At 45.0% G+C, this 24,455-nt stretch overlaps 1 protein-coding gene across 1 annotated transcript in view; it reads left to right on the plus strand.

The window, feature by feature from the left end:
* Positions 1 to 11,134: 11,134 nt before the first annotated feature.
* LOC126547921 (ATP-binding cassette sub-family A member 2-like) overlaps positions 11,135 to 24,455 on the plus strand; it is a 292,596-nt gene continuing 279,275 nt past the window's right edge. The window contains exons 1-2 of the mRNA XM_050195975.3: positions 11,135 to 11,219; positions 12,391 to 12,484. Coding sequence (XP_050051932.1) covers positions 11,154 to 11,219; positions 12,391 to 12,484 — 160 coding nt within the window. The 5' untranslated portion in view covers positions 11,135 to 11,153. The remainder of the gene's footprint in view (positions 11,220 to 12,390; positions 12,485 to 24,455) is intronic.

A 24,455-nucleotide genomic window follows, 5' to 3' on the forward strand; every position in this document is an offset into this window, starting at 1 on the left:
GGATGAAGTTTACAAATTAATAGCTCTGCATCAAGAACAGATATCGCGGTTCTGTAAACAGCATCCATTACACTATTCAAAGCGGACAAATTCGATATGTCTATTTGTATCTTACTTGAATTGGTTGTTATGTACAATGGTTCTGCAAGAGCTGTATTTCCATAATACTTAATTTTTTAGACTCATGTGTATCATATCAATTTTGTCCGCAGCAGATGTACTATTATGTGCAATTCACAGAATTGTGGTATCAGTTTTCATTGCTGATTTAGAGTTGTAAACTTAATTGTTTCGTTTTCTGAAAATGTTCCATTTTTGCCACTTTTCAATAAAATATTGACGGCCTAAATCGAAAATTCGAAACAAACAATCACTATAATTTAAGTTTTTCTTTTAAATGCAACAAACCTCATCAAATTTGGTGAAGTGGTTGCCGAGAAAAACGAATTCTCCTTTTACATGTATTTAGATAGGAGCATCCGACCTAATGTTTCCTCTTAGAAGGAGGCCGAGCTGCATTGTGAGCCCCCCCCCCCCCCCCCCCCCCGAACGAAATTTCTGGCTACGCCACTGCTAGTGATGTACAGAGCGGTACAGTCCTGGCCAGTAGAAACGGCACTGTACGCGGTCATAAGTACGCAAAATGCCGAGGTGGCCTGCAGTAGGGGCGTCATGCAACTGCTAAAGATCTGACGTCCGGAGATGGCGTGGTACAACGAGTAAAAATTCTGGTCCTTCAGCGCGTAAGCTGCGACGGTAGAGAATGTCGTTGCAGAGCACGAACATACACAGCGTGGGCTCCGATTGTCCAGAATTGAGACAATCGATGAGAACACGTAAACAGTCATCACATCATTGTTCAGTGCAGATGTTGTGCAGATCGGAAATGGCCAGGACACAAAGAAACGGTGTCATGGCCATCATATTCAGGGCGGTTGACAGGATGACTGGAGAGGCAGTCTGCGTCCTTGTGCAAACAGCCCGAATTGTATAAAACAGCAAATGAATATTCTTGTAGCCGTAGCACCCATCTACCCAAATGTCCAGTGGGGTCCTTATTTGAGGAGAGCCAGCACAAGGCGTGGTGATCGGTAACAACAGAAAATGTGCGGCCGTACAAATAGGGGCGGAATTTGGCAACTACCCAAACTAACGCCAGGCACTCCCGTTCGGTAATTGAAAAAATTCATCTTGGCGGGGACAGGAGGTGGCTGGTATGCAATTGCGCACTCTGCGTTACGCCGCCATTGAACAAGTACAGCCCCAATTCCATGGCCACTGGCATTCGTGTGAAGTTCAGTGGCGGTAGATGGATCATAATGAGCCAGCAGTGGGGGAGCCGTGAGCAAGCGTACGAGGGCGGAGAACGCTCTGGTTTGAGCAAGGCCCCATGTGAAAGGAACGTCGACTTCTTAAAGGGCCCCTCACCAGGTCTGGCAATTTTGAGCTGACAAGCGCAGAGCACACATTGCTCGATAACAATAATGTCTGCAAAATGTTACGTCGTTACACACGGCGGAAAGACCTGAAATTTCAAACCGAACGCCGTTTTTCCTTCTCCTCGCGGCCGCCGCGCTCCAAGCCGGAGGATGACGTACACGTGCTAGTGCGCGTATACGTACACGTGTTCGCGCTGTGACGTCGCTCGTGGCGACACGTGACTTCGAGAATAATTGAAGGCAACATCTGTTATTTGTGTAATATGTTGCTAGAACAGACGAATTAATTAAGGCGTAGAGAAATAATGGAACACACAAACTAAATGTCTGCATGTTCTTGTTTTACTTCTCAACGCAGCAAGAGTTTCGTGTGCTTGTCCCCACGTCGTGGAGTCGTGCCTGCAGACACCGGAACTATGTCATTTTCTACCGTGTTCTAATGCGGGATCATGCTCTGTGATCCACTTGTGTCTGCCTCAGTATTCGTGTAGCACTGACTTATACCGCTAGTCAGGCGCCCTCGTGCACAGCGCGCAAAAACTGTGCGCTGCGCGAAACGAGACAATCACAACAGCTCGCGCGCGACGCCGTCAGCGGAAGTGCGCCGCAAAAAAGCGAGGACAAAACAAGATGAAGGCGGTGCCCGTGACGTATGCGTCACGCGATCCTCGGGGCCCGGTATGGTTGATCGATTGATTGAAACTTTTATTAGAAGGGATGGCCCGTGGCCTAAGATAGGGGTAAGGGATCAGGTGAAAGGAAGGGTGCCTGCCTCCTTCGCAAAGGACAGCAAAGCGTTAATTCTTCTGGTGTGAAACACGAGAGGAAGGCTCTATACTACGGGAGTCCATTCCTAGCATCCTTCCTCCCATTCCCACTCGCCTTCCCAGAACAGCCCAGGTTCTCATCCACAAAGCAAGAGCTAAGGCATCTATTACACCGGATGTTCTGAGCAAGTGGAGAGGAACACAAGTGGAATGCCCCAACTGCCTTGCAATCAACGTCGATCTCAAACATCTGATCTGGTCCTGTCCTGCCACAGCCACCCTCAGGGACAAGCACACCTGACCTCTAAAGGTGGCATCGTACGAAGACTGGGTTGCACCGCAAGCCCGGTATGCATGGGAGAACGCAGAGAAGTAATTTCGCTTGCGGAGGCTAGATGGTGCAAGTGGAGAGAGTGTCTCGCTTAACAGTGGAGTTCGCCTAGTGAAATCATGGGTTTGCGGCACTGGAATATTTCTACCTAGGCTGTTAATCGATTTGATTTTTTTTTTTTTTTGCGGCAGAACGTTCGCTAGAGAACGTGTAACAACGTTCAGCGTATAACCGAAATTTGCTATGGGGCCTGGCGAGGGGCCCTTTAAGTAAGCCGGTGAGTGGGCGAGCGGTTTTGGCGAAATTCTTGATAAAACGACGGAAATACGAGCATAGCCCAACAAAGCTTCTTACGTCTGCGGCGGAAGATGGAACAAGAAAGTTCTGGACAGCGCGAATCTTGTCAGGGTCGGGTTGAACGCCAGCGGCACTGACGAGATGGCCGCGTTAGATGACTCGCGAAAGTTGGTGAAAAGACTATGACATATCGTCTAGAAACGCAGGCATGTCGACCATTTATAGCCGCGAAGTTAAGGAGTCCATCATTCTTTCGAAGGTTGCAATGATGGGACATTACAAAGGCCGAACGGCATAACCTTGAATTGGTAGAGGCCGTCAGGTGTTACGACGGCAGTTTTCTCGCGGTCCATGTCATCTACCGAGATTTGCCAATAGCCTGATCGGAGGTCTATTGATGAAATGTACTTGGCTCCGTGCAAGCAGTTCAAGGCGTCATCAATACGCGGCAACGGGTAGACATCCTTGCGTGTGATTTCGTTGAGGTGTCTGTAATCCACACAAAAGCGCCAACTGCCGTCCTTCTTCTTGACAAGGACAATAGGGGACGCTCACGGACTGCAAGATGGCTCGATAGCGCCTTTAGTCAACATCTTATCGACTCCTACTTGTATCACTTGCCGTTCAGCATGTGAAACATGGTACGGCCGGCGGCGTATGGGATTGGCGTCTCCGGTGTAAATACGATGGGTGACCACCGATGTCTGGGCTAAAGGGCGGCCGTCAAGGTAAAAAATGTCGTTTCCAAGAGACAGCGGAGGTCAGCAGCTTGCGCCGGAAGATCAAGTGCAATCATCTTGTTAAGTTCGTCTGTGAGAGTCGATGAATAGGAGGTTCCTGCAGAGGGCGACGGAATTTCGGCGTCAAGAGCCGACATCTCGCAATCGTTCACAGGCGAGATGTCGCCCAAAGACATGCCTCTGGGAACAATTTGAGTCGAAAAGTTAAAATTAAGAAGAGGGAGCGAAGTCTGATTGCCTGTAACAGTGAGCACGGTATGGGGAACGGCCAAATTTCTTTCAGGCAGTATGTCAGAGGTGGGGCGTAGTACGTACTACATAGACGCCGTCAGGAACAGATGAGAACAGCAGTGACGTACGTAGTGGCTTGAGGCGACAGGCGGGTGTCTTCGGGAGAGCATAACCGTGGTTGTTGGACTGGTGGACTATAGCAGCCGTGGGGCAGTTCAAGCTGAATGACACTAGACGTGCAATCAAAGAGGGCTGAATGGGACGATAAAAAATTGGCTGAAGGCTTAGCTTGGTTAAGCCTGGAAGATTGCGAAAGCAATACCCTTGGCTGCGCCTTGGTTCGGCTGATGATGTGGACATGGTTGCCCTTTGTTAAACTTATGGCTATACATCATCCGACATAGCGCAAGGCAGCGCGCCGACCACTGCGAGGAGCCGAGCTGTAGTCCCATTTATCCTCCTAGCATGACGTCACACCAGCGAGCGCCCTCTCTCGGTAGCGCCACAGCAGCGGCGCGCAAGGCTTCGCCTCCACCACGGAGGAAGGAAACTAAGGAGAGGCCCGACCCCATAGAGTTTCTCACTATAACACCTAGAGGGTAATCTGGCGCCACCGTCTATGGGAGTTTCTTAAGGGGGCACCGTGCCGTCATGGGAATGACGGTATATGTGTCTGCGAGGCTCGTGTTGGCTGGTGTTGTAAAAGGCTTCGTCTAAAACGTGGATATGGCTACGCAAATAACGCGTTCTCAAAGTAACATCTCCATAAAATATGTCCATTCACGCATATTACATCTTTACTCACCCACGATGCATGACCAAGCGAAGAAAAGCAAGAACAGACGACCAACTGTTTCAAAGCGAGCGCGAACCTTGTCGTCTGTCCTCCAACTTTAGCGGCCCGCTGATACTTTTTACGTAACATGTAGTCGTACACACAATAACAAGTTCTCATAGTTAAACAAAACATGTTTTCGCGTAATAATAAAGCTAAAACAGCTTTTCGCGTGCTGTTCTAGTAGAAAATGAATCATTGTGACAGACGGAACGGTACTTGCCAAGCGCGTCTTCAAGGCGTCCTGTCTCTTCCAGAACGATGCCAATCCGAATCCACAATATACCGGCATTCCCATGCATACCACAGCGCAGCAGCGCCAGATTTCCCTCTAGATTTCCCATGGCGACGGCAGGAATGCGTCTGGGGTGCCCATATAATTTTTATCACAATAATAGAATAAAACTATCCGGCACCTGAAGCGTCCCGTGGGCCATTACTTTCCGCAAAAGAAGTCACAAAATCGAACTTTCACTATGCGACAATTTGCTGCGCCGCAAAAGTCTTTTTTTCTTTTGTGGGCTGGGGGCACGGAAATGAAAAAAAAAAAAAACGCAAAGGAAAGCTTGTTGGCCACAATCGACGGCCTACTTTGGGCACCTAATGTGTCTACCGAAGGAATATCGAAGAAAACGTAAGACGCTTGGTCCACAGAGAACCACACGCATACTGCTCGCGGTATCTTACACCGGCGAGGCAAAATTTTCCGGAGAGGTTGCGCTCAAGCGAACGCGTTGCAATCCGTCGAGTCCCCGCAGTGATGGCCGCGAGCGACCACACATCGTTTCTGTTTCTCGTCTGCTAGCCAGAAAGCGTCCAAAACTCTGCCAAGCGAAAATCCACTCGGCCAGGGAAAAACGAACACGCATCGAAGTGCGCGCGCGCGGTGGTCGGGTCAACACGAGAAAAACGCTTGCGCTCTGGCAGGCTCCGGCAGTCCGCGGGTAGCGAAAAAAAAAAAAAACCTGAAAAAAAAAAAGGAGAGAGAGAGAGAGAGAGAGAGAGGGGAATTAAATTAAAGTCAAAGTAGAAAAATAAATGAGAACGTAGTTAGTTACCTTTGCTGATTTTAGTGTCTTGACATGGATGCTTTGGCGCACGTGAAAAGAATTGCTGATATTATTTTCTGTGACATGACGGCAAAAATGAACCACCACAACGCTTCGTCTCATCGGACCTCGCTGCGTGCTTTGTCATCCTGTCTGATGGTGTGTTGATTTGGCTTGTCTTATTGTATGGTCCGATGTACAACTTTAGAAAAGTCAACGAACCTTTGGCACCAAATGTTTATAGCAACATTCAACCCATAAGGTTCCGGAATTGAAAATCTAAAGCACGACTTTGGAAATGTCAATGCACCTTTCGCATCAAAAGTTTGTGAGAACTTTATACCCATAATGTTTCAGAATTGAAATCCATGCGCTCTGTAGATTCCGCGGCCTCCGCGAGATGCCGCGACGAGCCCGCTCGCCATCAAAACGCCCTTGAAACATGTACTGGGATGGGGCTCCTTGGCGCTATGCGACTACCGGTACATGGGCGTTGCCACGAAATCCAGCCCGATTTGGCTATGTTCGCGCTGAAATGTCTTTTCGAACGTGAAAAGGACATTCTACACAAAATCCACAATGATTTTCGGTGCCGGGGGGGTTGCTTTGATTGGCGGCGCATGACAGCACGAAACAATTCCGGGGGGTGGGGGTGAAGCCCCATAAACCTACCCCCCCCCCCCGGCTACGCCCCTGCTAGAGGGTCTCTCCGCATCACCGATCGTAACCATATATATATATATATATATATATATATATATATATATATATATATATATATATATATATATATATATATACCTGCCAACTGAACTAGTTTTCATATACTATGCCCAGGTATTTTGCCGAGTCTACGTATACATATGTCTATATGCCATTATGACAAGGTACAAAGCTTAGTAATATGCTGAGCAATAAAGGTCAAGTGACAGTTGCTTGTGTAGCCCCACGCGACTGTCAATGTCTATTTGAAGAAAAACCTCTTTCAGAGAGCAATACATTTACCTGTCACTCACTAAACAATTTTATTGTATATTTTAGGAGTGCAAAGTATTTTAATCTATTCAATAAAACTTCGTGTTCGACACTATCATAGGCTTTTGAATATCTAAAGTTACTAAAGAGAAGGAAAAACCAATCACAAAAGACTAAGGACAAGAAGAGAGGTTCACACCACAACCACTGGAGTGGTGTGGAGTGACTTGTCTTTAGTAACTGTTTTTTTTTCCCTTCAACTATGTACCAACTGGCCCGAATTTCAACCCTTTTACTATAGAGCTGCGATTTGTTTCTGGCAAGGTGCTATAGTCTTATGCAGCTTTCCAGGTGCACATGAGCGTGCGAAGGGGAATAGCCAGATCTAAATTCGATTTGGCAAGGGCTGAGTGAGTCGTCGTCCCCTACTTTTTTCAAAAGACAAACATTCAGAATACTTTCTAATAATTTAACCTAATTAGAAGCTCGCGCAATCGGTCCGATATTGTCAAGTGCGTATCCTTCACCAATATTTTTAAGAACCGTAATAACTTGAGTAAGTTTCCAACTGAAAGGAATTCACGAAAATTGCATAGAATAGTTTACTGCATCTAAAAGGTCATCCGGGGACTCCTTGAATAAATCTTTTAACATTTTTGCGGTTATTTCGTCTGTACCTGAGGCAGAATCTGGCAGACTTTCCACTGCCTTAGCCAGTTCCAATATTGAGATCTCAGTAAAGAGAGTAATGACAAGAAATTATCTTGGGGTTTCTTCCGCAACAAAATCGGAGCTTCTCGTCTTCCGTGATAAATCAACCAAACACGCCACCGAAAGGGACGCCACCTCCCCTATACGAGTCAGTATGGAAGACGGCCCAGTTCCACCCGTACTGACTATAAGAGTCCTGGGCATGCTAATTCATCATAACACCCATAATTCTGAGGCGATTGTCCGATTACGGACGACAGCCCGCCAAATATGTGGCCTAATCAGACGAGTAGCCACACGACACCGAGGTGTGAAGGAGGCTGATATCTGCCATTTGACGCAGGCTTTCCTGATCAGTCGCGTCGTGTATTCCTTCCCTTACTACCACCTACGCCTTTCTGACGAGGAAAAGGTTAGCAGCGTCATTCGCACAGCTGATAAAGCTGCCCTTGGTCTCCCGAGGTATGCGAACACTGAACGATTACTTGAGCTAGGTATATACAATACCCTAGACGAACTCGTGGAGGCCCATAAAACAGCCCAACGTGAACGTCTCTTCCGCACCGCAACTGGCAGGGTTATTCTAAGTAAACTCGGGCTGAATCCCGTTATCAATTCAGCAGGAAGAACAACATTACTCGGTGCGGTCAAACGCCGTTTGGTTATAAAACCGTTACCCAAGAACATGCTCTCTGGGAGACACGACAAGAGGCGGTCTGCCAGAGCCAAGGCCCTTCAAGAAAGGTACCAAAGCAACCAGCACACCGCTTATGTCGATGCAGCAAAGCAAAATCACCAAACTTAAGTAGTGAGCGTCGTGACCGGAGAGGGAAGTATCCTCAACGCCGCGACCATAAAAACAGCGTCCACCGTGGAAGCGGAAGAGACTGCCATTGCTTTGGCCATATGAATCCCTCCGTGCAAACTATCATAAGCGACTCCAAAAGGGCAATAGTCAACTTTTCGAGAGGCAGCATAGGCGTCTGTGCAGCGCGAGTCCTACGGGACTTTAATAATGAAAACACTGTTGAACTCGTATGGGTCCCTGCCAGTGGCGTAGCAACAGGGGGGGCCGGGGGGCCGTGGGCCCCGGGTGCAAGGGGCCAGTGAGGGAGGGGGGGGGGTGTCATATACGTCTGAAGACACCCCTCTTTCCGCCGGCTACACCCAGCGGGGGGGGGGGGGGGGGGGGGGAAGGTGACAGAAGACCTAAGGGCCCCGGGTGCCACGTGCCCTAGCTACGCCACTGGTCCCTGCCCATTCGGGGAATCAAGGGAATGAGGAGGCGCACTGGGTAGCCCGAGGTCTAATCAACCGGGAGATGTGCCCCTCAGACTCGGATCCCATGGATGAGGCACCGACGACATACCACGAAATAACAAACTATTACAATAAGCAAAAAAGGCGAATCTACCCGCCTCCAAACGCAAGCCTCACGCGAGCGCAAGCCTCGATCCTGCGTCGAATCCAAACTAAATCGTTCCGCAGCCCACATTGGCTAGCCACAATTACCAACGGGCAATGGAACCCAATATGTAAAAACTGCACAAATCAAACATTGGCTACCCAAAATCACATTCTTTGGGGGTGCGAGGGCTTACCCCCTCCCAGGTCGCTCCTGCCAGCTCCCTCACAACAGACGTGGGAAGAGCTGCTCAGAACGCCGGATGAAAAAGTACAAAAAGCCCTCGTTGCCTGGGCCGAAAGGATCGCTCCTCGTGAGGGGCCATTCTAGGACTCGGGCCTGCCAGATCATAACTGAGCAGTCTCAATAAAGTTGTTACCACCACCACCACCTTCCGCAAGTTCATATGTACACGTGAGGGCGCCACTAATCATTTATATAATATCTATATGCGCCCTCTACAAGCTTATCTCATGTTATCACGCGCTGTGTCCGGTTGGAAGAAAAGGAAAACCAAGGGTCGAGGAAGCGAGTGGCTTGGAGCGGACGGCAGCAGTCCTGTGCCATGTGGGCGTGCTTTCCCTTTTGCCCGCTCTTTCGCCGCCCAAGGCTAAGCACGAAGCCACCGACGGTGGCCCGGAGCTGCCCTTCGCTGAACAAGAGCGCGGTTGAGGAGAATGGCTGGTACGTGTTGGGGCAGTTCTCGAACGACGTGAACCGCAGAGCCGTCCAGTTTGCGCCACCTGTGCCCGTATTAGCGCGCTGCTCGCTGTGTGGACTAGTGCCGCCAAGGTTGTACACGAACGAGTCATGCCAGCATATGTTCTGCTCGTTCTGCATGGTCAAAGCACAACCGAACTGCCCGTTCGACTGCTCGTCCTGGAGTCTCGCAGGAACAGATGCCGCCACCTTGGAGCTGGTTTCAAGGGCCTCCGTGTTTTGCTGGAACCGAGCTGAGGGGTGCAGCTACGTCGGCTGTTTGTTAGACATGCCGTCCCACTACAGGATGTGCCCATACTACAGGACGCGATGTGGCCTCTGCGGCGAGGAGGTCCGGATGAAAGACTTGGCTGGACACGCCAGGCGTTCGTGCACTTGCTCAAATGAACTTGAAGAAAGGGCATCCACCACTGCCTGCAGCAATGGCCAGCGTCTGGTCAAACCATGTAGCTCTAAAACGCGAAGCTCGTCATGCGCTAGTGGAACGCAAAATGTCGACTTTCTGTGGACGATCAAGCCCTACTCCAAGGTCAAAGAGGGTGTGCATCACTTCAGAAGCGAACCGTTCCTTTGTGGCACAGGACGTATGGCACAGCTGCTTGGTTCTATCGAAGCTGTGAGCGTTGTGGAGTTGAAAGCAGCTGTTCGCTTCTTGCCCCGACATGTCGGTCAAACCACCGAGTTGCCAAATTCTCATGGAAAGGCGTCATTTCACCTCCTGAAGAACAGCGAACTGGAGCTTGTTCGTGGAAAGATACATTGTGTTGGAACAGTTCATTTTTATTTTAAACATGATATTTCCGCTGACGCATGGCAACAAGTTGCTAAGCTTGAGGAGCCTTTATTCGAGAAAGAATTTGTGTCTAACGACACTTTCGTACTTAAATTCACCGAAGGCCGTGCCTCCAGTGACTAATGCATGAATCTAGTTTCGCGCACGCCAGGACACTCGGGAACGCCTCTGCTCGATTTTCTATAAGTATAGAAGATTCTTTCCTTTATGCCTTGCTGTTACAAGCAGTGCACAAATTCAATCTGAAATAGAAAGCAACGACAAGAACTCGTGTTAACAGCGCTTTGCTTCTTGTCGAGTGGTTTGAAAAATGCGCACTTTATGCAAGTGATGGTTTCATTGCGCACTCTTTGTCAATAACGCGTTTTAAGAAAAATTTGCGCTTTTATTTCTTATGTTTGTCTTGAGAAAATTTCGCATCCGTGAATTGGCGCATTGCTTTCCTACAAGTGCTGACATAACCAACGACACAATGCATACTTGCGATTTGTTTTTGTTGTCCTTGCCCTGTTGCTACCATTGCGCCCTCACGCGGTATAACACATGCGTGCGTCCGCTTCGGTCCGCTTCGATACAGCAGCAGTCAAGAAAGTAAACGCAGTAAACGCGTGTGACTTCGTCGTGTGGGCGTCAGTGTTGGTACCAGTTATTTTAGCCTTTGTTGGCCATATGTGTGGCTAAAGTATCTTTGGAAGGGACATTTGAGGGCTGGAGAGCCCAGATCGAAGCAGCCTATCATAACGCTGCTCAGCGACGTCGGGGGCAATGTTTCTTTGACTACTCAGACCCAGCTGATTTCTCTCTCGCACTTTGGTGGGAAAGCCAATTGACTAATTTGCGCTCTCCAATGCGTCGCCAGCATGGGTTTTTGTCTACAATTGCGGTTGCTCTTATGGAAGAACTACACGCTGAAGAAAAGGAAGCCGGTAAGTGGATGTGGTAATGATTTTGCGATAGCGTGAATGTTTGTGCGTTCGCCTTAGCATATAGATGGGGAAGCAGAGGGAAACGCTGTCGTTGCAGATGCTCGTTGACTTCGTATCCCGAGGCTCGCTCTGTATAGACTGAGCATGGACTGTCGTTCTCCTGCTGCTGTTCAATTTTTGTCTTTGACCGTGCTTACGCGATAATTTTTTACTGTCGTGGAGGTCGAAAGCTCGTGCCCCAGTCACTGTCTGCTCGCCGCGTTAGGAAATGTGGTAGGTGCTCGCACTGCAGCTTTTGCTGCGCTGATGGAAATAACTGACCAATTAATTCAGCTTATTGACGAATTGCCAGATCGCACAGCTGTTTCTTTTTTCGGCGTTGAAGCGGGGAATGACTGCTTATGATTTTAACTGGTTACAAATCAGAATTGGATAAACATTCAGTTATACCAATTCAACATTTTCATTTTGGTGACGCGCGGGTATGCGGGCGAACTTACATTCGGTCGGTAGCCTCGCGGTTTAATGCTTGAACAGCTGGCTTGAAATGGCGCAAGGCATCAAGTGGCAACCGCTACCTGCGTTTTCGTTCGTGACCTGTGGTTATTTCGTGCACATCCTCTGACCCCTGATGTGAGAGCGGACAGCCCCAAGTGTGACAGCTTCCACTTGTTTTGGTTTTCGGGTGTGGGACGCTGATTACTAAAATTTGTATGTACTACACGAAGTCCAGTTGAAGTGGCGTGATGCCTCACGAAATCTTTGATTGCACTTTAAATATACTGCATAGAACTTAAGATATTCCTTTCCAGGGTTCGCGCGCGGTATGTGTTTGTTCCAATATGTATAACTTATTTCGCAGTGTCCTAACTGAACAAGCTGCTCACTTGATTTTGAACAAATTTTGCGGAGTAATTTTGGTTGGAGCGTGTGGTATCGACCATCATCGGCTGTTACGAATATATTGAATAAACATCTCGTCATTAATTTAGCGCCATCGTTACGAATTCGCCAATGTTATTCGAACTGAGATCTGCAAAGCGAAAATGTCCCGTGGTATTAGATCGTTCAGTTTAATGACAACAGTGTTAATAAAGTTCCGTTCACGATATGTAATAAACGACAATTTTTATGCGTCATTCCTACTATGTTTTTACATGTTGCTGTGCAGCTGGTGTTGCTGTTCGAGCTAGTCATTCCACTAGTCCTGTTCTTCATTTTGATTGGCATACGGAAAAAACAGCCAGCCTACCCTGTGGGCTCCTGTGAGTATCCCTTTTTGCTTCTGTCTTGTTAGTTCCTGTAGGATTTTTCTTTGTGTGTGCGTGTGTGTGTGTGCGCGCGCGCGCAAATGTTTTAATAATTGCTACGACCTGGCATCCAGTCCGCTATAAGGTGGGTGCCAAGTGCCATCCTCCGACCCCATCTCTGAAGGAGACCCCCTTTTTATCAAATTTTGGTTGAAGGGGGTCGTTATATTTCCCCTCTCGAATTCTTAACTCGGCCCTGCTGGCATTTGCTTAGCAGTCTTACAGAGATAAGATGAAACTCTGAAATATCTTTATGTAACTCAAAATTGCCCACCAGCTTTGTTCATTGGTATGCCCACGAAATACACAAGCAGCTATTTGATGTCCAAAAGATGCCTTTAATGGCTAATTCAAAAGTCTAGTAGCAAGAAACTATTTCAATTTGGTAGATACCCAGCAGGGAAACTTCTTGTCAGTGATGCTGCAGTTCAGGCAAAAATTACATCCTGGTTTCAGCTACAGGGGGCACAATAGCCTTAACAATGAATTGTTAAGAAATAAAGCATAGTTCACATCTGGAAAAACACTCTGCAGACCACTCTAACTGGTAATATAAATATATTTTTTTCTGATGTACATACCTCATTTAAAAGTCAATTGTAATTTACTTTGTGGGTGCCCCTTGTAAGGTAACGCCAGATGCTTGCACAGCATCACGCGGAAATAATGGCGAATTCTTCGGCATACCACCCACTACCAACCCACCCACGTTGCATTTTACCGGAACTGAAAGATAAATCATAATATGCTATTTTTTTTTTTTCATACACTGTACAATGAGTTTTTCATGCATAAAACATGATTACAAGCGAAAATGCACTAACACATCTACTTCACACCATGTCACACAGTCATACTTTATTACCTAATAAATTAGAAAAGATGCAGAAAGTGTAATTAACAAGAGTGACAAATAGCAGCAAAGGTGACCATGGATGAATCTTGAAGATGATTGCCGCTGCTGCCAGAGCAGGCCAGGCTTCGTAGGAGAGCACTGGCTGCCTACAAAAGCTTGCTGTCGCAGGCCATACGTGAAGGTTCTTGTATCTCAACACAACAGTTCTTGTAGACATAGGCAAGCAATACCTGCACAGAATAGGGAAAAAAGGCGAGGGAGGAAATGGGAATGTTCAAATTGGAACTTCAATTAGCAATATGCGCTAAGTAAGAAGCTTGGCTCACATTAAAAATAAATTTAAGCACTCCTTTCTCTTAAATTACGGGTATCTTAAGTATGTATGTGATGATGTTTAAAATTGATAGTATATTTCCTGGCATATAGTTATTAAATTGCAGAGTAGAGTCAGACAAAGTCAGCCTTGAAATTTATATATGACGTTTTGTGGCTAAAGAGGCACTTATCAACTTGTCAAGTCTGAGAAGTTTCCTGCGAAATATAATCAGTTTAGAACAGTAATCCACTCTACAGGTAAATGATGTAGTAACTTAGTTGAAAGGTTAAATAGCATTTTATATTGTTAAACTAAAAGCAACTTTCACATTTTGCATTGCCTAGCTGTTGCCTTTTTTTTCAAACTTAAACATGACACAGTACAAAGCAAGCAGTTAGCATGCAAAGGAGGGCTGATGATAGTGTTCCAAAGCAACACTCCTAGCTGGATCAATCACTTTTGTTGATATATTTTCATGTGACCCTAACTGGCTTAGGGCAATACCTCACACCAATGACTTATCATCTTGGATGATGCATGATGCATCACACAAAATTGAAAGTATCTCATGATGTGATCAAACGATAACATTGCCCACTGTCTTGGAAGCGTTAACATGCTGTTTGCGAGAGAAAGTGCATAGTGATTCGTATAGGTAGCAAATTCATCAGTGCATCTATAGCCTCAGGTAATTCTGAACATCTACGTTGACTCACAATTGAGAAGCCACTACACACAAAAAAGTGTATTCAAGTAATGGTCCATGTTGAATAATTGCCCACGTAGTGAAATGTCAAATGTGGCAGGCTAATAGGCCAGAGCAAATAAATTGCTGAATTCTGATAACACCTCCAATGATATTGAAATAGATGACAAAAAACAGCACAGGTAAAATTATAGTTATGGCAAAATTTTAAAAGCACCTCTGCAGACTGCTGGAACCCTCAGCATCATGCCTGTTCTACACGCACCTATGTTGCAGCACATTCTCTATCTCAGACGCAGGTGCCTCCACACATCACTGCGCAATCTCCTCTCAATAAGGTTAAAAAGCAGTCTGGCACAAGCTACCTGATGTGATTCATTTTGCGAGCACCAGCCAAGTGCTGACGGTGGTAAAGCAAAATTGAAGTTCGTCTTTGTATGGAAGCCTCGGCCCATGTTTTATCAATTGCAGCAGCAAAGCATACCTTTTACAGCACACACATAAATCTTAAATTAGACTGCTTGCTGATGCTGTACAGTAAATTCCTGTAAAGAAGCTAAATCACACAGAAAGCATTTAGAATACAGAAATAATCACATACTGGCTTGAATACACTTGTGCATTAGGGAAGCAAGGTGTAATGTACACTGTTGTAGCAAATTTTTACTTATGGTATGGAATACTCGTAGGACACAACAGAGTTAATTTGCGAGTTCTTACATAGCACTGACTGCCTACAGTTAAATTTTGTAAGGCTTATGGAAACTAATTAATAGTAGAACTGTGTATGTACACTGGCACTGACATATTGGTTATAATAGTGGCAGCTTATAGGGGACGAGTACAAAAAAAAAATGCCCATTTGTGAGACACCAACTAGCTATTTTACCACGAAGCACTCCCTGGCCTTAACCCATACACAAAGCACTGGGAGGACCAGAGAGGGTGCAGTACATTGGCTTACACTGATCATGATGAGGTCCCATCATCCAGCTCGTGCCAAGGTACAAGAAGGATGTCCAGCCGTCTATGTAGTGAAAGGAACAAAATAAGAGAGCGTCAAGTCAGTTGAAAGACAGATTTGCAATTACAAATGAGGTGACCCAGTCACAGTCATTCATTAACAATTGTCAAGCAGTCACGATTGCACTCCCAGATGAAGCACCTACTAGGCTAAAAGTTTTGCTGCTTATTTAGAACAAAACACAAGGGGAATTTGTACATCAGCAGATGATTGCATTTGTAATTGTATATATGAAGTAAACATTGCAGTTATATTTTTGTTTTGCTATAAAGTGGGAACGCTACAAGCTGCATAGTCACTGACACGCGTGCGCTCACGCAACACTGTAACCCATGCAAGAACAAAAGGACACAAAATAGGGCGAGTTCAGTCTGGTTCAGGATTAGAGCCAGTGCATCGTCTTCGAATGCACTCCCTTCGGTTGATTTGTGCTATGTTGACCACAGACTAACAAGCAGGGCATAGTTCTGAATGGTGTTGCGGAAGTCGTGGAGCGTGGTAGTGCTGAACTTGGCATCACAAGATGGCGGCTAGACGTAATTATATTGATTCAATCGTGTTTTTTACCAGTTGTAACAACGTGTCATTATTTCGTATTATTGGCGGTGCCTCCAGGACACCAAAGCAACAACTGGGACATCAATGCTAGAACACGGACTGTGCGTGCCAGGGGTGTATAAGATAGGCTGTCCGCTATCGCGGACAGCCAATTTTTTATGCGAACACCCCCTGGCACACTTTGGCCTCCGCGGCCCCAGCCCACGGGCCGCCCGGCTTCCACCTTTGATACCCCGCTACCCCTTGGGTGCCCTAGAGATCCTGCGCCGCCTCTTAAGGAGAACCCTCGTATAAAAGTAAAGATGATGAAAACTCGCAAGGCAGAAGAGCCCATCCATCAAGAATTGTCGCGGGTAACACCTAAAAATATTCACATTGTTGACGAAAAACGAAGTGCAATGTATTTCACTTACCAAAAAAAAATTTTATCCAAATGTGTGACGCACAAAGACGCACCGACACACGAAGGCAGCGAACGCAGATCCTGCCATTGTGGTAGTAAGTCGTTGGTGAAAACACGCAATACAGCCGATGTCACGAAGCACTGATGCAAAGCACACTGCAAACAGCATCAGCGCAGCTAAATGACTCCAGTTAATATACAGTATAAATGTGCAGAACGGCTTTTAGAATGACGCACAACTGACATAACGGACCCACGACTGAGACATTGCAGCTGACAGTGGCCGTTTTTTCAAACTTCCTGCCACTCAGTGTTTCCAGCATGGAATGAGAAGCCTTACAAATTTGGAGCGTGCCTACTTGACTGCTGCCGAAATGATCGCAGCGTGGTGACACCGCTGTGGTCACTGCAACACCGGCGTTTCGCTCCTGCTGCTGTCAGTACCTGCTGCGCGAGCATAGAAAAATGGTTTCGAAGCGTCGTGTGCGCGCCCTGTATGGAAAACAATAACACGCCCTTGATTGTTGAAGTTCTGGTGTGAAATTATTTAACGTTAAAGCAAACTTATTATCTTGCTTGCAACGAGTTCGATTTGTCTGTGGCGTCTTTTATTCGTTAACGCTGACGGCCGACGGTAACCACACTTTTAACACGTCGTTTGGAATTTTATGCACTTTTAGACAAAAAGATCTAAAAAAGTTCTTGAGTTAGACGCTCTGAGTGTGGTTACAAAAATAGACTCTAGTGACACCAGTAGTGGGTTTTACCACAAATAGAATATATACTAGCATATTCCAAGTTTTGAGGTTATGTTTAGAAGAAATTCTATATTGTCTTATCATAGACCAAAACGTCTATAGCCGTTTGTAGCCGTCTCAATAGGTTTTTAAGAGGTTCTGTGTTTCGTAGGTGGCATCAGTGTTTAATAAAAAAATAATGCTGTTATGCATCACAGATGCCACACATTTGACATGCTCCAGGAGAACACTTATTTACCTATTTATTTATTGTAGGACCTAATCCACATAGCACTGTAAAGGGTAGGTGCAGGTACAGAATGTTTACAAAAATACCATGTACAAGCAACACCAGTAAAGAAGCATTGTTTAGGTGGCGATACCAAAATGTAATCAACATGAAGATCCATCCACATTTGTGGCAACTCCATGCAATACACAACAGAGACATCTCTCTGCTAGACACAGCACCCCTTGAGTACTAGCACTTGCATGTGCTAACGGCTGAAGAAAACGCAAAATCTGGAAACTTTATAAACAGTGATAATGGTCACCATTCCTCACATGGACACTGTGCCTTGCATACGAAAATTTAGCCACACCATGCAGAACAGCTTTCTGTTCCTTTCAAATCTCGTGAGCCTTAATTCTTTCACACTTTATCCTTAATGAAACACAAGAGAACTACAAAGTCACTTTAGGCTGGTTAGGTACTGCTTGACAACTGCGTTTGATGGATTATTAGCAGAGAATGAAGCTTTCCATTTTGAATTTGTGCCTCTATATAATGCCTGTGACATCAGTGCGACACCAAGGCTTTCATTGCATTTTCAAATATTATGGCAGGAAAGGTTCCCAAAAGCTTTCAGGCTGTCTTTGGCTACTTTTGAATGCAACACAATATAGTCTGGAAGTGTTGAAGCTTGGGCAAGTTGGTAACTGTTCCTTTTAATGGTGTTGACAGCGCATACATACTAAGGAGAGAAAGACAGGTAGACTCTGCCTATCCTTTTTTTTTTTTTTCTTTATTACTAGTATGCATGTACAGTGAACACACCATCAAAATGAACAATGCAATTCTATATTGACAGGGGCTCCAATACCGGGGAGGGGGGGGGGGGGGGTGAGGTGGAGTTGGGACAAGGGCCCCCACAGGTTTCATTGTAGAAGGGTGTTGCCCTGAGGGCTGAGCCCCCTTCAATATAGTAAATTAAGCATTGGTTTCACAATAAAAAAAAAAGTTTGTGGAGGTGGAAGGAGCTCTAGCTCCTGCCCCCCACTCAAAATACACTGTTGGAGCCCCTGTTTATTGATAAACATTTAACTAACCTGTCAAAATTGATGTCATCGGGAGCTGGCACTGGCATTTCACTATATCCACCCATCTTTCTTGCTTACAAATCATTCACATTTAGAGGTCCTTTAATGGACAAAAATTCACAGAAGCTTTAGTGCATAACTCTAATGCTTCTACTAAAATGATGTTTGTTTAATATATGCAAAAGGCAGGGAGCACATATAAATGTGCTACTCCCATTCTCATCTTGTGAGCTCTAGCATGCTCCTTTCTTCAGGTTTAGATTCTCATAATAGCAGCAGCATTTAATTAATGTGAAGAAACCTGTACAGAAATTTTTTATATGGCCTGTTCTCATGGCAAAATAAAACGGACGGATGTTACATTAGCATAGAACAATAAGAATTGTGCTAAGAAGTACTAGTGCATTAATGTGGAAATATGCATGTCCAAGAATTGTATTCATGCCTTTTAACAAATGTGGCAGTAAATATTTGTGTTGCATATTTTTAATTCTCCTTGTGAGGAGGACCGACAAATGTGAAAACCGTACCCTTACTTATGCAGTATCATCAAGCAACCACCATAGCTAAATGATTTTAATTCCTCTGATGCATTGTCAAACACTCTTGTATGCAGTAACGTACCAACTATTTTTCGAGTGGGGGGAAAGTTTCTCTCTCTCTCTCTCTCTCTCTCTCTCTCTCTCTCTATATATATATATATATATATATATATATATATATATATATATATATATATATATATATATATATATATATATATATTGGAAAGTGATCTTCGCAGTACATGCCACCTGGGATCGCTCTGCTGCCGTCACTATTCTGTCCGCATTGACACCCCATGCCAGCAACGGCAGCTGCACTACCCTGCATATAATTTCCCCTTTGACTTCTGCAGTACATGTTTGTTTTTCGTATGCTTTACCACAAAGCTAGACACGGAGGGCTCCTTCCAAGGGGTGCGGAGGTCAGGTAGATGCCGCTTTAGCGGCCATAGACCAATAAACGATGACACATTCTTTTATTTAATGTGTTAAGGACACATTGATTTGCTTTAAAATATTCATTGGAGGTTATATGGAAGTTTGCGCCCACTACTGGGGCCAGAATGCATACACAGAGCGGCCCCAGGTGGCACATCTACTGTAAAGTTCGCCGCCCTTGTGGATTATCCGATTGCCATTGCAATAAAAAGGCTGAAAAATGCATCAGTCAAAGTTATCTTTGTCTTCAACAGATCTAGTTTTCAGTCATACATTATGAACCATTACTGTCTAGTGTTGCCAACATTTTATGAAGCGTGTCACTGAAGTGAAACAAAAAAAAAGTCACTTAAACTCTCACTATAACAGTGAAGTGGATCTTAAGAATCTAGGTATCTTGAAACACTAATATAAGCTAGCGGGAAGTAAATAATTGACCTAGACGTGTCATGTAGGTCTAATGTTCGTGCAGCTGAAGGAAAACAGTGAATTTGCCAACAGAGTATAGAGGGCTTTAGCTTTAGTAATGTATTTACTATAGGACAGGTGAATATCGAAGTTTCGAATATAAATAGTTGGTGTGTAATATTTTATTTGTATTTGAAAATGAACTATCTGGTATTTTCAAATATCAGAACTAACCAGATATTTCGCAACAACCGACTGTTCAAATAGGGTTACTGTTCTCCACCTGCTGAACAAAGCATCGCAAATTACGATTATCACGAGTAAAACAGTGACAAGGTTTTTGACACACTGCAGAAACCAGATCGGTAATATTAGCTTTGTTTTCGGTTTTGCGCGACCTGCCGTGGTTGCTTAGTGGCTACATTGTTGGGCTGATCCCGCGAGATCGAATCCCAGCCACAGTGGCTGCATTTGGATGGGGGCGAAATGTTAAAACACCTGTGTACTTAGATTTAGGTGCAAGTTAAAGAAACCCAGGTAGTCCAAATTTCCGGAGCCCCCGGGCACTACGACGTGCCTCATAATCAGATCGTGGTTTTGGCGCGTAAAACCTAATAATTTAATTTTTTTTCAGTTTTGCGGTGGAAGTTTTGCATGGGTAACACTCCTTGGGTTAGATCTTGTATACATACATAAATACCAAAGACTGCACTGACGTGGGAACTGCCTTTGTCGCCGTAGCACAATTTGTAGTGCAACGCACACATAATGCAGAGGTTGTGGATTTGGCTCTCACCGTCAGCAAGTTGATTTTTCCTCCATTTCCCATTAGCTTCTAATTTCTGCACTTCTATTAGAAACCACAAATAATTTGTCCTATGCTTTCTGTTTCTTCGTTATCTGTTGTTTTCATATGGTTCTGACTAACAAATACGTGCGAGCGTTCTTACAAAACTGGGCCCCTCGGTTCCCCTTCTTTTCGTCCAATACATGAGAATCAGCTATATTGTGCTTATGGCCTACAGTGAGTCTTTGTTGCAGCCTAGGCATGTAGGAGTTTATCTCTTAAATTACAACCAGTGATGTTTTTTTTTCTTGTAAAAGGCTCTGTATTCTGTCTAGGGCGCACAAATACCTCCTTAGTGTTTTCTTTTCCTTTTCCATAACTTCTGATATTTTTTCAAGAACAATTTATTATGCGTTTTTGGAAAGTTGGTCAGTTTCAAATGCCTGTCATTCTTGGAAAGCTTGTTTGCCACCAGGCTTAAAGGTCTCAAGTAGCTATTCGTGTAGTTTATTTCAGGACTCTTGCGATCTTGTGTCTAAAACGATCTTAATTGTTCATGATAGTTGACTGTCTGTTCAGTGCAGGCGCGTTCCTAATTATACAGAAATAAATATTCATGCTGTAGATATGTGTGTCTGCGTTTGTCTATTCAATATTCGATACTTACTATTTGTATTTGTTTCGTACTTGAAAAAGTCGATATTTGATTGGATACCTCTAATGTTTACATATAGGATTATGACATCTTGAATGTTTCATTATCTTCAGATTGAAAGGTTACAAATACAGCACGATTCAAAAGAACACAAGCAACGTAGTTTTTCTAGCATGAAAATGCCTTTAGTCTGCATATTATCCCTTAATTTTTTGTGCTTGTTGACATCTGTGGTAGCAGAACTAGATTCTGTGGAACACGCTTGGCCGCATGTTGTTAACATGGCAATGACAATTACCTGAGCTTTGTACAGGTTAAATACTGTATTTTCGCCCTTGATCTAGCTGAAAGCCTCCGTGAAGTACTGCTGAAGTGACTAGCGCAAGAGTGGACACGGGGTACTAAAAAGGCGACAAGAACAAGTGCAAGGGAAGTACTGATTGGTCCGAAAGATGTGAGAAACGGACGAGATTTGTTCACTCGCGCGTCAAAGAGCTAAGCCGTTCCGATATTTACGCCTTTACGCAGTCAATATGTCTTATTCATCTGCTGTGCTTTAAATCTGGACAGAAAATTTATTCCACTTGGTTTTAGTAAATTACTTCACAGACACGCTTGCCAAGTGTCTACCAATCGAATAGATTTAGTCACAATGCTGAACCCGCAGCGTTTAAATGCTGTGGGTTCACATAGGTTTTGTAATATTCAATTATATGTATATTGAATTGTTTTGTAAATAATAAATAAACTTCAATTTTGTGACCAAAATATCAAGGCTATGGTGACCACTGTGCTGTGAAGCACTAGCACAGTGTGAAGGCTACCAATGTGAAGGCAACTGTTGGTTCATCATGGTCACGAAGCCTATGCATCGTACAGCGAGTTTCGGCCACTTGCCTGTGGCTTTTGAATATCAATGTGCGTTCTTGAAGGCTATTTTCCAAGCAATTTTTCTAACTCGTTAAAATATTGCCAACTGTTCATTCAAGTCACAAAAAAGTCACTGGTTGCTAAATAGCAAACTTTGCCGTAGACAGACAAAAAAGGCACTAAATCTAGCGTCAAAATCACTAAATTGGCAACACTGATAAAATACCGGTAAATTATAAAAGCAAATTTGATTTTGTGTTTTCAAAGATGGTTAGGTTAGACAGCCCCAGCAAACGCGTGATGATGCGAGTGATGGTAGATTAAACTTGTTTTGGACAGCCTAGCGATAGCTTTTTCAGCAATGCAGGCTTGCAAGGCACGTCCCGCAGGCGTCTCGCACTGCAAAGTACGGAGTAGCGCGTCATCTGTTACTGCACTTGGAGACAAGGCCCACAAGCAAGGGATACGTAATAAATAGATTGTATCTATGTGAGCCCAATCTGAGAGAAACTTGGCCTCGGCTGTTGTTTTGTTGTATTTGTGCAGTGTGCAGCCGAAAGTGCCCACTTTCACAAGTTGTGTGTGCGTAGGGGGCGAATAAATGGCCTACTTTTCCTTTTCAATTATGACTTTGAGGGGAGGGATACACCTTCCCCCGAACCAGTAGATACACCTATGACAAGCATGGTGTCACGTACATACAGGAAAATATAAATACATCTCACTTGATGACTGCGAGCACTTGCTGTCATAACGCTGACGTGATGAAGACTGCCGGCAGCGAGAAGCGAACGCTTCGTGCTGCCTCAGTTTCACCGCGAGAACACCTTTCACGACCAAATAAGTGAAAGCAGTCTTTAAAGTTCTGGGAACCTCAATTGCACTATTGAAGTTCAATTGCACTATTGACAAACCAAGTAGCCCAAATCAGTGGCTAGATCAAGACTTGAAAGACTACTGCAGACTTGCAGAAGTGGGGAAATTTGCAAACTGTTACTGAGTAGACTCTCTGCTATTTAAATACCAGTGATGAGTGCGCTGAAGAACCAATGTGGCCGAGACTCCACATGCAGCTGATGAAGAGGCCAGACCCCCATTATCAGTTCAAGACACTTTCTGTAGATTCGAGTGATCTTGGTTGGGACACTAGGCACATATATTCGCGGGTTTCAAAAGTTGGGGGGCAAATCACCTAATTTGCCCCCCCCCCTCCCCCCCATCCTGAGAGTGGGGGAGCTAGTGCCCCCCTTGCCTCCCCCCCCCCAGGTAAATACGCCTATGATTGTATGCAAGCTGTGTCTTTTAGGAGACATGAAGAAATGTGCATTGTCTGTCTTAATAAACTAATCATAGCATGTAACACTAGTAGCTTGCATTTTTAAACCTACCAAGTTTGTTGAGACTTCATAAAAGCAAGGTGCGTGTTTTACAAAAGTGAATAACCATGCATACTTCAGGTTTATGTTGAGGAGAAAATTGGACACATTTTCATAATTTCTCTTGAGCAAAAATTTATTTTCATCCATTGGTCTTGGACTTCCATGTGCTTGGTATTTGACCTCCCACTTGCTTTTTTTAACTTAAAAAGCAAGAACATCATTTTGCTTTATTAAAGCAAAAGGATGTACTTAATGCTTGCCACAATTCTTACACTGAGGAATGTTATGTCTACATTTCCCACCAACTTTTCTTGTCAACATCTGTAACGGGCACACTGCTGGGACAGTGAGCAAGAGTTAAGGTGGTAATTCCACACTGGCTGCATTGCATGTACATGTTTGCGTGGGTACTGATCCTCAGTTGTTTGGCAGATAATGATGATGTATACATCATTTGAAATCTTAACTTCTCTTCCTTATAGTAGCACACTTCACTGACTGCTAGCTGTGTTTTATTCCACAGGTACACATGAAATAAGACGCACTAATGTATGTATGCTTGCTTTTCAGCGCGGCGCGCTGCCGTGAAGCCACACTCCAAAGTGCTGGCAACCTAGAACTCGGGATCGCGATGAGCTGCGCTCAGCGGCCGTCCTAGCCAGTAGAAGCTGATAATAAAGCTGTCACACGAGAGAGTAAATCGTGATTTGAGCTTTTGAATGGCCTATCACGTGATCATACGGACAACACCCATGCTGGTAGTGCACCCCTGGACCACGCGAAACACTTGGCGATATGTGGCTCAGCCGCCTTTGCTCCGTCACCGTTGTCCATGCGAGGGCTGCTCCGTTCACGCTGTCACCCTTTGTCGTGAGAATGTTAGTTGTGAAGTGACCCGATTCATGTCGCATGTCATGTGACTGG

This window comes from Dermacentor andersoni, chromosome 1 (assembly GCF_023375885.2).
Source record: "Dermacentor andersoni chromosome 1, qqDerAnde1_hic_scaffold, whole genome shotgun sequence".
NCBI classification, from domain to species: domain Eukaryota; kingdom Metazoa; phylum Arthropoda; class Arachnida; order Ixodida; family Ixodidae; genus Dermacentor; species Dermacentor andersoni.